The sequence below is a fragment of the Cervus elaphus genome, chromosome 7 (genome assembly GCF_910594005.1).
Source record: "Cervus elaphus chromosome 7, mCerEla1.1, whole genome shotgun sequence".
In the NCBI taxonomy this organism is placed as follows: domain Eukaryota; kingdom Metazoa; phylum Chordata; class Mammalia; order Artiodactyla; family Cervidae; genus Cervus; species Cervus elaphus.
In genome coordinates this window covers 18,165,094-18,178,206 of record NC_057821.1, presented here as the reverse complement: position 1 = coordinate 18,178,206, position 13,113 = coordinate 18,165,094, and the positions used below count along the sequence as shown (strand labels likewise).

At 47.8% G+C, this 13,113-nt stretch overlaps 2 protein-coding genes across 7 annotated transcripts in view; both read right to left on the bottom strand.

Moving 5' to 3' along the window:
• RSPH9 (radial spoke head component 9) overlaps positions 1 to 2,299 on the bottom strand; it is a 38,090-nt gene extending 35,791 nt beyond the window's left edge. The window contains exon 1 of one of the 4 annotated variants that reach the window (XM_043907590.1): positions 2,001 to 2,299. In XM_043907590.1, the coding sequence (XP_043763525.1) occupies positions 2,001 to 2,227 (227 nt within the window). In that variant the 5' untranslated portion in view covers positions 2,228 to 2,299. The remainder of the gene's footprint in view (positions 1 to 2,000) is intronic. The other 3 variants (XM_043907592.1, XM_043907593.1, XM_043907591.1) reach the window with 3 other exon arrangements.
• A 1,384-nt stretch (positions 2,300 to 3,683) lies between these two features.
• Positions 3,684 to 12,919, bottom strand: LOC122697122 (MAD2L1 binding protein). 3 transcript variants are annotated; one of them, XM_043907588.1, is made up of 3 exons: positions 12,766 to 12,919; positions 8,104 to 8,369; positions 3,684 to 5,748 (listed from the first exon to the last, which is right to left on the bottom strand). In XM_043907588.1, exons 1-3 carry the CDS (start codon positions 12,869 to 12,871, stop codon positions 5,236 to 5,238), a joined length of 885 nt encoding a protein of 294 aa, XP_043763523.1. In that variant the 5' UTR covers positions 12,872 to 12,919; the 3' UTR covers positions 3,684 to 5,235. The 3 variants fall into 3 exon arrangements, with proteins under 3 accessions (XP_043763523.1, XP_043763522.1, XP_043763524.1); XM_043907587.1 differs by lacking the exon at positions 12,766 to 12,919 and adding an exon at positions 8,987 to 9,120; XM_043907589.1 differs by lacking the exon at positions 12,766 to 12,919 and adding an exon at positions 8,982 to 9,096.
• Between the last annotated feature and the right edge of the window lie 194 nt (positions 12,920 to 13,113).

Here is a 13,113-nt window from a genome sequence, read left to right as displayed (position 1 = left end):
AGATAAACACATAACTCACCCCGTTGCCTCACGTGTCTTCTCAAATGTTACCTCCTGAGAGAGGCCATCCCGGACCACCCTATTTATAATAGTACCTGTATTCCATGTCTCCCTTAGCACTTAGCACCAATGCTAAGCGTATGCAGTATATGTGTGTGTGTTTGTCTGTCTTCCCTCCCCTGCTACACACACACTAAAATGTAAACTCCATGAAGACAAGGACTTTAGCACTGAATTCCCCATGTCTAGATCAATGCCTGGCACATACTATGTGCTGGAGAAATAAAAACTTACTTGAATACAGTGAGGTTCAAATCTCTATCTTCAGTCCAAATTTTTCTTTTGGACTCCAAATCTGTACTTTAATATGCTTCCTTACCACCCTGCCCCATGGGCACCTGACACCAAATTCACTAGGCCTTCCCTAGTACCTCCTGAATTCTTTCCTAGTGCGTGGCACCAGCCCTTACCCAGCTGCCTAAGCTAGAAGGAAGGGTCAACCTTGACCTCCTCTTCACCTTTCCCCATTTAGTCACAAGTCCTACCACTTCTACCACTTAAATCTTTCCAACCCCGCCCCTCCATTCCTTCCTCCTTTCAGTCTGCAACAGACATCCAAACGCTTGCCCACTTTGAGACCCTTCTGCCCACTCAGGTCTGAGCAGGCTCTTCTTGATTGAAGGTCCTCAGTGGCTCTTCATAGCCTATGGACAAAGTTCAAATCTCCTGGCCTCTCCATCAAGTTCAGCATTAACACCCTAGGCTGCCACTGTCATGGTTGCCTACCCTCTGTCCTCCCAAGCCAGCTCCAGCCAGCAAGTCTGCAGTTGTTCCCTCTGACTGGCATGCCTTTCCCCCAATCCTTCCTGGAGAACTCCAGGTCATCTCTCAGATATCAGTAATCTATTAAAAACTGCTCTCTGAATAGCATTGAAACATGTATACTACCATATGCAAAATAGATCACCAGTCCAGGTTCAATGCCCGAGACAGGTCACTCAGGGCCGGGGCACTGGGACAACCCGGAGGGATGGGATGGGGAGGGAGGTGGGAGGGGGGTTCAGGAAGGGGGACACATGTACACCCATGGCTGATTCATGTGAATGTATGGCAAAAACCACTACAATATTGTAAAGTAATTAGCCTCCAATTAAATATTAATTTACCAAAAAATGCAAATGAAACAAATAAGATCTTAAAGCTGAGATTTTGAAGGTAAAAAAAAAACAAAAAAAAGCTCTCTAGGAGAATGTCCCACCCTGCCTCCCCTTCGTGTACACCTCTGCTTTGCTGTAATTGCTGGGTGTGAATAACTTGGAGATAGGGGAGAGTCTTAGCCATCTTTTTAACCCCAGGTCTAGCCTGGAAAACATTCAATCAATGTTGGATTGCTGCATGGATAGATAAATGAAGTCTCCAACTTTCTTCGCCCTGAACAGAACGCTTGTAAGATGGGGAGTTCCCCATCAACGGGGTAGTAAAAAAGAGGTTGGATGGTCCTAAATGGCAGTGTCCAGGAAAATTTTCTCAGTTCTAAATCCCTTCTCTTCCATTCCACATTCATTCACTACTTCCTGGAGTGCCTCCTATGAGCCAACACCTCCACCCCAAATGCTTCAGGACCCATTTCCAAACAGCTCCCCGCTACCCCTCAAGGCTTCTCCAAACTAAAGCCAAACTTTAGTTTGGACCCTTCTCCAAACGTTTCTCTTTGGAAAGCCAGGCCCACCACAGGACTTCTATTCCGGGTTTTCATTCTCCGGAAGCTTTCATCTTGCCCCGCCTCCGTTCTTGCCCCGCTTCAATTATTAAACCATCAGCCTCCAAGTTTCTCTGGCGCCCCTCCCCAGGTGTCCTCCCGGGGCTGCTCTCTCAGATCTCATCCCCTCTCTTTCTGTAACCCGTCCCTTTAGGTCCTACCTCCCACTCGCCCCTTCCCGGCCGGCAGCCCTCCCCTCAGTATCCCGCTGCGGCCTTGGCCAGCCGGGCGCCCTCTCCACCTGTACAGGGTCTTGCGCGGTGCGAGCTGGTCCTCGCTCAGGCCCTGAGCGATGTAGTAATCGGCGACCAGGCCGAGGATGCGGCCCCAGAAGAGGACCCGATCGAAGCGGTAGTCGCGTTTAACCAGCATAAGAGAAGTGAGCAGCGAGGCCCGACGGTCTGGGCTAAGGCCCTGCCCACTGCCAGACGCCAACTCCAGTGACAGCAGGAGGCTTTCCGCGTCCATCGCGCAGGCGGCTCTGCTCAACGCCCGCCAGGTTGCTAGGAGAAGCCGTGTCCATGGAGATCCAAAGCTCCGCCCCTCCATCCTACCGGAAGCAGGATTTCACCCACCTGACCTTCTGCAGGCTAGCCTTCAGGGGCCGCCCGCCAGCCAGCCCTTCTTGCCACGGAACGCTTCCGAAAAGCCTGGGCATACACTCACTCCCTTCTGCTTCCTTTCCCCACTGGGTGATGGGAGGTGTTCAGTTGTCACGGCAACGGCCTGGTTTTTGCCCCAGAATAAGCAGGATACAGTGGTAGGTTGGAGGTCCCAACTTAGCCCAATTCCAGGGCTATTTTGCTTCCTCTAAAGCCCCTCCACACAGTCGACATTTATTGAGTCCTCATTGTATAGCATACGCAATGGGGGCTTGGGAAGAAAAACAACAGTAAGACTAGCTATATTATTTCACTCCAGTCGTGTCCTTTCTTGGCCTCAGAATTTCCTCAGAAAAGAATTTAAGATCCTCCTGGCTCCAAGATTCCCAAGACAATCAATCCTCCCCCTCCCCCAGAACCAGGTCATACAGAGTGGGGTCCATCTATTCCACCGTCCTCAGTCTTCACAGATGGCTCTTTTTCCCTTTCATAGGATTGTTTCAGCTAAGTGGCAGACAAAGACCTAGAAGCAGGGAGTGGGGATTCCCCAGAGGTCCAATGGTTAGGACTCCAGTGTGTGGGGATAGGGAGGGGCTGGCTGGGCAATGGGGCACCATATAGGGCCACACCCTGGGAAAGGAGGGTGCAGAGAGTTACGTATGTTTATGGACTACACTTCCCCATCAACATTTTCCCCATCAACAGCTACATGTTCCCTACCACCTACATTTACCTACCTCAGGTCCCACACCTATTGCTTTTAGGTTCAAATGGTAGCAACAGATGAAAGGCCAGAACCACTGAAGCTGGGGATCTTCACTCCCTCGGCTAGATACGATTTCTTCACCTGCATCTCTGGAGTGCCCAGCCAAGGTTAAAAGAGAGAAACAGATGCCTCAGCAGGCTTGTTGTCAGGGAAGGAAATATTTGTTGGTAAAATTATTAACTGATCTATTAATTTCTGGATTCCTTTGGAGAAGATTCATGAAATCAGAATGACCTGGGCCCCAATGCCAAGCTGAGAAGTGTCTAAATTACCTGGATAATTAACTTAGTTTTGATTGTCTAGACATTGTTTGTGAAGGTTTTTTAAAGTAAGGCTTGAGGGATCAGACTTGCCTTAATGTCTTCCATCTCAAAAGTTTGTAACTTCCTTGTTCAAAATTCTCCCTCCCTTTAAGCCGACCCCTCAGCCTGTCCATTTCCGAGTGGGAGATATGGCCCTGTTCCTCTTCTGTAAGGTACTATCAGACAAAAACAGTGGAGAGTCCAGCTGGCGGAGTATGCTTCAAGTGGACACAGCACAGAAAAGAACTCAAACCTTTTGTTTGCACTGATTCTGTATTTACTTAGCACCAGTAAGTGGCAGGTTCCACGTCAGGAAACACAATCTAAAGCCAGAGATGAAGTCCCACAGCTTTCCAATGCTACCAAATTCAGCAGGGCAAACCCTGTTTAATCATCTCAGAGTAAAATCACACAGAATGTACAGTACAGTGTAAAGCACTCAGCCTCTGGAGTCAGCTGGACTGGATCTGAATCCAGGTTTCAACACTTAGGCAAGTTATTCAGTCTCCCCAAGCCTCATCTATAAGACAGACAATAATATAAAATCTATAAGGTTATTAGATTAGATAATATATGTAAAGTGCTTAAAACCTACTATAAAATATAAACTATTTTTCATGTCTTCTTAAAGTATAAAAAATAGTATATATTGTTCACACACACACACACACACACACCACACACCTATCTCCAACACCAGCAGGGTGAGGATTCTGCCTTCAACTTGCTTCCAAGAAATAAGCAGATGTTCTCAGGGACAAAGAGCGTTAGTGCTCAGTGGTCGACAGCACCAAGCTGGCAAGGATAACACTAAGGATCAGGATGGCCAAGCCACAGATGGTGCTGAGGAATGGCCACTGGCAGGAGGGCAGGGACGGCATGAGGACAGTACTGCCAACAGTAACTGCCAGCAGCCACCACGCAACTGCGATGGAGACACAGGGCGAATTCCAGAAGGGACACGTGGCCTCACGGAAGTGACTCTACTGGGCAGACCCGTTGTCTTAGCCTATAGTTCAATCAGGCTTTGGAAAGACTCTCTTGGTTTTCTTTTCTCAGGTCCCTCCCGCTGTGTGATCTCTGCTTTGGGTATACATACTCTAAGGGTCACAGAAACCAACATGTGGCTAGCAAAGAACATCAGGCTAGGAGTTAGCTGATGAGGATTCTTAGTCCCAACTCTGCTATCAAACTGTTAAAGAACCTTGGCCAAGTCATTTAACTTCCCATATTGGTCCAGGAATAATGAAGAGAAAGAACTATTAGAAAAAAAAAGAAATCATGGAAGGCTGAAGCCTAAGAGACCAAGGGAGAAGATTACTTTAGCCTTAGCCTCTTTAAGTCCCTTTAAGCCAAAAATGTTTCAGGAAAATTTAATATGAATCCATTCATTTTATAATATATTTAAGTCCATGAATCACACCCACATTATGTCCCTGTTAAAAATTCTGAAAAGCCACAGCAAAAAGCTAAAAAGGGTCACCTCCCCTCAGCCCTGGGGGTGGGTGGGGAGGGGAGGGAGCCTGTCTGTGGGCCCATGTTTGCTTTCCAGCCCCCAAAAGAAACACCTGATCCAGCACCTTCTGGGAAAATCAACCTGTGATTCAAAGAGATGCTTGTTCAATGATGATTATTACAACCCCAGTCATACCATCCGTCCACCAGAAAGTCTAAGGGGGGTAGGCAGCCAGAAGGACAGAACCTTCCTCTCACCAGGAATTAACTAGCTCCAAGCAGGAGATGGGTGACGTGGTGCTACCAGGGGAAAGATAATTTAGCCACTGTGTTCACGATGAGCATTCCCATTCATTCATGGAAGCCTTTCAGTGTCACTGGTGCCTGGAACCAAATGTAATCCTCCCAGGCTGTAGCTGGGATGGCGGGTCGGCCACAGGACAAGGTCACAGTCAGCTTGTGGCCCCGGCTGGGCACTCTGTAGTTGAGCTTGGGTCGAAACCAATCCTCTCCACAGTCGCGGTGACCCTGCACCATGACAACGGTGCCCATGAGTGGAGGGACCTGCAGCTCACTGAAGGCATCAGCCAGGAAAATGGCTCGGAAGAGGCGGCGCAAACAAGCTGCCGTGCTCAGGCTCGGGTCCATGCTGTTGGGGGCTAATCGGGACAGGTCAAGCTCGTAGAACTCCTTGGGGCTGAGGGCGTTGCCCCCAAGGAGGATCAGAACTCGAGGGACTAGTGTCCGGGCAAAGAGTCCCTCCAGGTGGCTGAGGACACTCTCCAGTTCTGCCAGGGTTTGCTGGCATTTCCTGCTGCTCACCTCAGCAGTGGCCCGAGGTTTCTTCTTCACTGCGTCCTCTGCCTGTGAGGACAAAGAATGGTGACAGAGAAGGTCTGCAAGGTAGACGAAAGCTAATGCGCTTTGAAGAACCCTGCTGGGACAGAACAGACTTATAGGACTGGAGCTCCAGATCAGTGAACCACCACACTCAAGACCCTGGGTTTTATCACAGGGAAAGTATCAAAAAGGAAAATAGATTCTTTGTACAAAATCTTAATTCTTCTGCACTCAGAATAGCAAAGACAGTGTACTGAAGCAGAAGGGCATCCAGAAATTAGCAACTAAAATACTGAAGTACTCATAACAAGACTGAGGACTGGGGACTTCCCTGGCGGTCCAGTGGTTAAGAATCCACATTCCAAGGCACAGGACGAGAGCTTGATTCCTGCTTAGGAAACTAAGATTCCCATATGCCACAGGGCAACTAGAGAGCCTGTGCTTGGCAACTATTCAGCCAAAAAAAAAAAAACCACCAAGGATTATTTGGTCTAATATATTCTGAAGTTCATCCTCCAGTTAAACATGGCATTCATGTTGAGGTTTGACAGAAAACAGCAAAATTCTGTAAAACAATTATCCTTCAATAAAAAATAAATTTAAAAAAATGTGGCAAATGATGGAAGGAAGGGAGGAAGGAAATGAAAGAGTGGGTGGGAGGGAAGAAGAAAAGAGGGGAGGGAAGCAGGGAGGGAGGGGAGAGAAAGAGGACTCCCAGTGGCAAAAATAACTAAAAAATAGATGACAGTGGCTAAAGACAACAACAAATTCTTGGAAGAAAGTAGGAAGCACTCAAGAGAGCTGAATAGCAAGTGCTGTCAGAGGGGACTCCCCTGAGAAGCAAAACCACACTGAAGAAGCCCATGAAAGGCACAGGAGTTGTTCATTCAAGCACCACAGAACACAAAAGTGAACACATGGGGACTGAGTGAACACCTGTGCAAGGACCCTCAGCGTGCGTGCATGCTAAATCACTTCAGTCATGTCCAACTCTTTGTGACCCTACGGACTGTGGCCTGCCAGGCTCCTCTGTCCATGGGATGCTCCAGGCAAGAATACTAGAGTGGGCTGCCATTCCACTCCAAGGGATCTTCCCAATTCAGGAATCAAACTTGCAACTCATGTCTCCTGCACTGGCAGGCAGATTCTTTACCACTAGTGCCACCTGGGAAGCCCAGGACCTTTAGATGGCCTGCCAGTTTCCCCCACCCAAACATAGTTTTGGAAGTGTTCTTTCTCTCTTTCCTTCCTTCCTTTTTCCTTCATTGAGTAGTGTATCAGATGGGAGCACAAATGTGTTCAGTTTACCATGTTTAACTGAAAGATAACTCCAAAATCACCATTATTATAGCAAATAATCCTCTTTCCCATTATCATTGCCACCCATGTCCTTTAGGTCTATCAGCTAGCTCACAGGGCCAGCCATGCACACAGAACTTTCAAAGACTTCTTCTTAAATATTCAGACACCAAATAAAAGCCTCAACTTGGTAGGGGACCAAAGTCCTATCTCCCCATCAAAAACTAAGTTCTTAGGTTTGGGTTTTTTGTTTGTTTGGTTTTTTTTTACCGTGATGAGAAGGGACTCCTGTCATGTTGACTTCTAGTGTATGAAATACTGTCTGCTGTGTTCTGTATTTTTTTATTTTTTGACTAACTGTATGGAAAATTGTCAGTAAAGCCTTTGTCAGAGGATGGAAAAAAAAAAAAGCCTCAACTGTGAAAGAGACCAAAACAAATAAATAGGAAAGGAATCTGGAAGAAACAGAGACAGTGCAAGGGACAGAGGAAAACTACAAAAACACAGTAATTAATACCCACAAGTAAGAGAAGTTCATACAGACAGGAAACAACAGGATATAACTAAAAAGGAACATGTGGGACTTCCCTGCTGGTCCAGTGGGCAAGACTGTGAGCCCCCAATGCAGGGATCGAACTAGATCTTGCTTGCAGGTTGCAACTAAGACCCAGCACAGTCAAAACAAATTTAAAATATAAAAATTTTAAGAAAAAAGTTCTTAAAACTGTGACTGCCAAAAAATTACTTTAAGTGTAAGAATATAAACTCAAGGAAGAAAAGTATAACAGAAACAAAGAAATGAGGATTTGGAGAGAAAATACACTAAAGTTAGAGGATCAGTTCATGAAGTCCAAACGTAACACACAATAGAAGTTTCAGAAAAAGAAAACAAGAGAAAAGGCGGGAAGCCTTTGACTACCCAGACTAGAGTGGGAAAGGACTGAAGCCATAGGGCTGAAACATCCTTCACAGCTGCTTATGCTGACAGGCGTGAAGGTTCCTTTGACCACCCTTTTTATCTGCCACCATCTAACAGCCACAAAGCTCACTCACCAATTTTCTCCCAAAGCTTGTGCCTACCTGGGGAAAAGGTTTTCGGTAGAAGTGCTTAAGCTGTTCGTAGGGCAGAGGTAGTTGCTGGCGTTGGTACATGATATGTTTCAGGAGCTCACAAGTAAAGCGACAGCAGCCTTCCTGGCTCACAGGCCCAGGAAACACCACTGGCACCATGCAGTCCCTGGGACGAAAGGGCTCCAAAGGGTTGGGAGGTTCCTGGGTGGAGGTGGTCTCAAGTAGTTCTATCTGGGGGTCCTGGGTTTCCTCCGACTTCTCACACCACTCCAAATCTAGTAGGTGCACAGAGGGACAAGAGAGAAAAACGAAAAACTTAAAAGGTCTATGGACAAAACACCCTGAAGCCCGATCTCCTCTGTTCTCCAAAGCTAAGCAGGGTCCGGCCTGATTAGAACTTGGATGAGAAAAAGTTAAGAGGCCAAAGTCAGTCTTCCCATCCCTTGAGGCGACATCAGCCACCACAGCTGAGGCCACACGCCTACACAGGCGGATTCCCTCCGCAAACTCCCCTCTAGGCGGCCGCCCGCAGGTTCCAGATTCCAGTTGCCTAAGAAAGAGACTGCAGGATTTGGGGGGACTGGGTGGCGGGAATTTCGGAGACAGCGACTGGATCTGCTCAGAAATCAGAGGCCCTGATATGGGAAAATGAGTTGAGAGAAAGCGGTGTCAAGCAGGGCACAGAACACGTCGCGAAGAAAGAGGAGTGTGAACCAATTGGATCCAGGGCCGCGCAGGCGATGGAGTCAAAGGGACCGAGTCAGAGCTGCGAGGGACGACGGGAAATGGGGACAAGGAACACGGATTAGTGAAACGACTACGGGCTAAATGACTGGAGGGAGCCGTGGCAGGGAGGAAACAAACTCCTCGAGCTCCGGACTCCATACCTTACCAGGGACTGCAGCCGGGGACTGCACTTCCGGCTCCGGGGCCGCCATCACGACCTCCTCCCAGTTCTCCGTTCGGTTTGAATAGGCGCCCCGCGATGCTTCATGGGAAGCCCGCGCCTCCACTTCCTGTTCTGCTGGCCCGGAAGTGGGAGGGGCGCCGCGTCTGTGTGGCAGAGGCTGTGCTGGGTAGGGAATTGAGCCCTGTCAAAGAGCGGAGACGAGACCTCCCTAACACCCTTCGGCGAGTCCGTTGAGCCCTCCTCCCACAGAGAAAACGCGGGTTCTCAACTACTTGGCGCTGCCTTCCGAGGACACCCGCTCGCCCGCATCCATTCTTTCCTGCGTCCTCTATTCGCTACGCACCTACTTCGTGTCAGGCCCTGTCCTAGGTGCTGGAGTCTCTGCGCGAAGAAGCCAGCGACTGGAGGGGTCCTCAAGGGGTTCAGTGCCTATAGATTCAATGCAGTGTGATGAATTATACAAAAAGGTGTTCAAGGGCAGTGGACGAGGAGAACAGGAGCGCCTAACCTAGAGGAGGTGGGAGTGAGGGGTGGTCCAAGAGGAAATTGATCTTTAAGATGAGTAAAGGTAAAGAGGAGGGTGTGGTGGTCCTGGAGACTGTTAAAAACAAACAAGCCCCAAATGGATTCACTTCTGCTAAATCTCACCAAGACTCATTTCCTAACTCTAGTAGGAGTTTCAGCTTCTCCTGGAGTGGAATTATAAACTAACCACTCTGACATTTCAGTGCTAGTGAGGTAATCTGCAAGATAAATCCCCCAGCACTCCCCCTAAATGGAATTCCCCTTTCTTTTGCTACTAACCTCATTATCCTGCCTCTATTTCTTTAAAAGTCTTGCATTTTGTACAGCCCCTCAGAGTGCCTTTGTATTTACTCGATGAGATACTTCCTGATTCATGAATTGTTAAATAAAGCCAATTAGATCTTCAGTTGAATTTTGTTTTTTAACAAGACCTTGAGATACAAGAGCATTCTCAATTTAAGAAATAAAAAGAGTTCGGCTTATGAAGTATTAAGGCTGTGGTAGACAAACAGGAACCAGATCATAGTAAGGAAGGCATTCTGAGCCATATTAAAGAATTTGAACTTGTTCCTGTAAGGGGATGGAGGAACGTTTGAAAGGTTTAAGTAAGTAGGAGAGTGACATGGTTATATTTACATTTTATACTGAAAAATTTAACCTCTACACTGGCTGCAGTGTGGAGATTAGATTACAGAGAGGATAAAGGAGGAGGCACAGATAGCAGTCAGAGCTAGCAATTGGAATTACCCAAGTACATGGTGAGAGAGGCCTGAACTAGGGTAGTCACAGTGGGGTGGACAGAACTGGGTGAACCCTATAGATATTTGGGAGGTCCAATGAGTAAGGTGGTTGATCCCAGGAAGAGGAGGGAAAGTGAGAGACTGTCCAGAAGATAAGCAAAAAAAAAAAGATAAGCAGACGTTTTACTTCAGCAACTCTATGGCCAGTTGTGCCATTCAATGAAGGAGGGAACACCAGAGGAAGGCCAGTTTTATTGGGTATGAGTAAGGAGAAAAGATGAGTTATTTTTGATAGGTTGAGTTTGCTGTTCCATTGGACAGTGAAGAGATAATTTAGGAACACCATGAGAAGCAGAAATATGTATTTGAAAGTCATCAGCATGGGAGTGGATAATCACCCAGGGAGGTTGTATACAATGAAAATGAGCAAGGATCCTGAAGAGACTAATGTTTGGGGATGAGCAGAAAGAAAAAGTCTATGGAGGAGACTGAGGAGTAGCCAGGGAAGTAGTAATAAAAATAGCCAAGTGTTAAGTGATAGAGACCAAGAGAACAAGTGTGTTTCAGCAAACAGGGACCAGCAATCAAAACACTCCATAAAAAGCATAATGATTAAAATAGTGTGGTATTGGCTTAGGAATAAACAAAACGGAAGAGAGTCAAGAAACAGATTAATGTATCAATATATACATAGGTCTTAGCAATGATGAGGCTGATTCTTAAGAGCAAATAATTTGAAACAGCTCCCCATCCATTTAGGAGGGGGAAAAAGATTAGTTCCCATTACACAGTCTACATAAAGATACACTCCAAATCAATTAAACATATAAACATAGAAATAAACCTCAAAACTCCTAGAAGAAAATACTGGAGAATAATTCATAATTTAGGAGTGGGGTTGGCCTAGACATGACACAAAAACAAAGAAAATATAAAGAAAAATACTGCTAAATCTGACTTTAAAATAAATGTAAAGGTACTATACATAAAGAATGAATGACTAATTATGTACCAGGAAAAAAGTCTGCGTGTGTACATCCATTATTTACCCCACAGGCAACCACCTCATAAGCACCTCATAAGCAACCCCTCCAGGAAACTAAACACACATGTCACCTTCCATCTACCAGGACCCTGATCTCCTCCTGGGCAGATATCCCTGCTCCTCCTACTCCTCTGCCAGCCTTCACTCCTGTCTGCGGTAAGCCAGATTGTATAAGAATGGATATCAGAATGGGCTATCCCACCCCAACTCTTAAAAGGGAACTGGAAAGAATGAAGCAAAACTGTGTGTGGGACAGCTGAAACATCTGTGATGATGAGAACACAAGTGTTATCAGGTGACTGCAGCAGACCTTGGTTATCAAGAGAGCCCAGTGGTGGTGGTGGCGATGGTGATAAGGTTGGAGGAATATTCTTAGCTCTGGCTTCCAATCCTCATCTTTTTCAGCTGTCTCACTCAGCCCCTAAGTAGCAGTTTTCCTGGTGGGGTTGTCCCTGGCTGTCTGCAACATAACCTTCCTTCAGCTGAACAGGATACAGAAGTCACAGGTGCTTTCAACCAGTGAAGTCCCCATAATTGGTTGGGTCTGCTAAGCCCTTTTGCAGATTTTGGTCCTTCTGCTTTCACCGGTTCGGGGAGTTATGCCATGTGGACAGCATCTACCTGATCAGTGACCTGCCTTCCTCCTTGTGGTCCTGGGGGGGAAGCCATGGACTCCAGCAGGTCTGAACCTCTGCAAGGATCACCAGAGGTAAGCCACTGGTGCTAGTTTTCCGAGGAAAACTGAGGTTTGCAGGGAAGGGTTGTTTTATTTCTGGGCTGCGTTTGAGGATCTCGCTGTTTGTGAAGAGAGGGGAAGTGGACGGTACAATGGGTGAGTGGTGAGTCACGAGACAACCACGGGGCTGGGAACTGAACTCTGGCGTCCTGACTCGCAGCTCAGCAACACCAACTGCTTCTCCACTCTGCCTTTCTAGTGTGTTGTACACTGGTTTATGTCACTGAATGTGTTTACTCCTTGCTGACTGCAAGAGCCCTAAAGAGCAAGAGAGATGACAGCTTGGCAAGAAAGTCAAAAGTCAGCAATCCCCTGGGCCCTTGGCCAAGTTTCTATTCCAGGCAACTTCCCCCGCCCTCGCAGCGGTTGACGCAACCCGAGCCCCAGCCCCGCCCAAGTAGGGGCCAGGCTCTTCCTACACCCCTGGCTGTTTTAAAACCAAACTCGGTTCTCCCGGATTGGTTCTACTTCAAAACAAAGGGGAGGGGTAATACTCGCTGCGGGCACTCGCTGCAGGGCAGGGCTGGTTTATGGATTCCAGCCTCGTGTCGGGGCCACCGCCGTGTCTCGGGCTGCTAAAACCAGCCCCCGGAGGGTGCCAGCCCGGTAATAAAGCAGTGACTACTGTGTAAAGGTGGCATAATCATCGTAACAATAAAAGCCATAATTAGGCTAACCACCATCCGCCTCCGCCCTGGCATTGGTCCTGACTCACCCAGAAGGCACGCATGCCGTCGAGGGAGAAACTGAGGCATGGGCGGAGCCAGTAGGCTAGAGGGACAAGTCGCCCTGAATTCTTCAGCTCTCCAGGTCCAAAACATCTTGTCTGGGATCGCGTTAAGGGGCCAAATCCAGAAGCGCCTACAAGGCTAGATTCTATGTAAGCTCCCCCGACTCCAGTGACCGCCCCACCTCCAGGCCCCTGGGAAAGACCCGCTCAGCTCTCGGAGACTGGAACCAGACTACAGCTCCCTTAGGCCTTTGCGCGCAAAGCCGCGCTGCTTGTCTACGCCCCGAAGCCGCCCTCAGCCCCTTGCGCCGCGATGCCTCCTGGGAGCTGTAG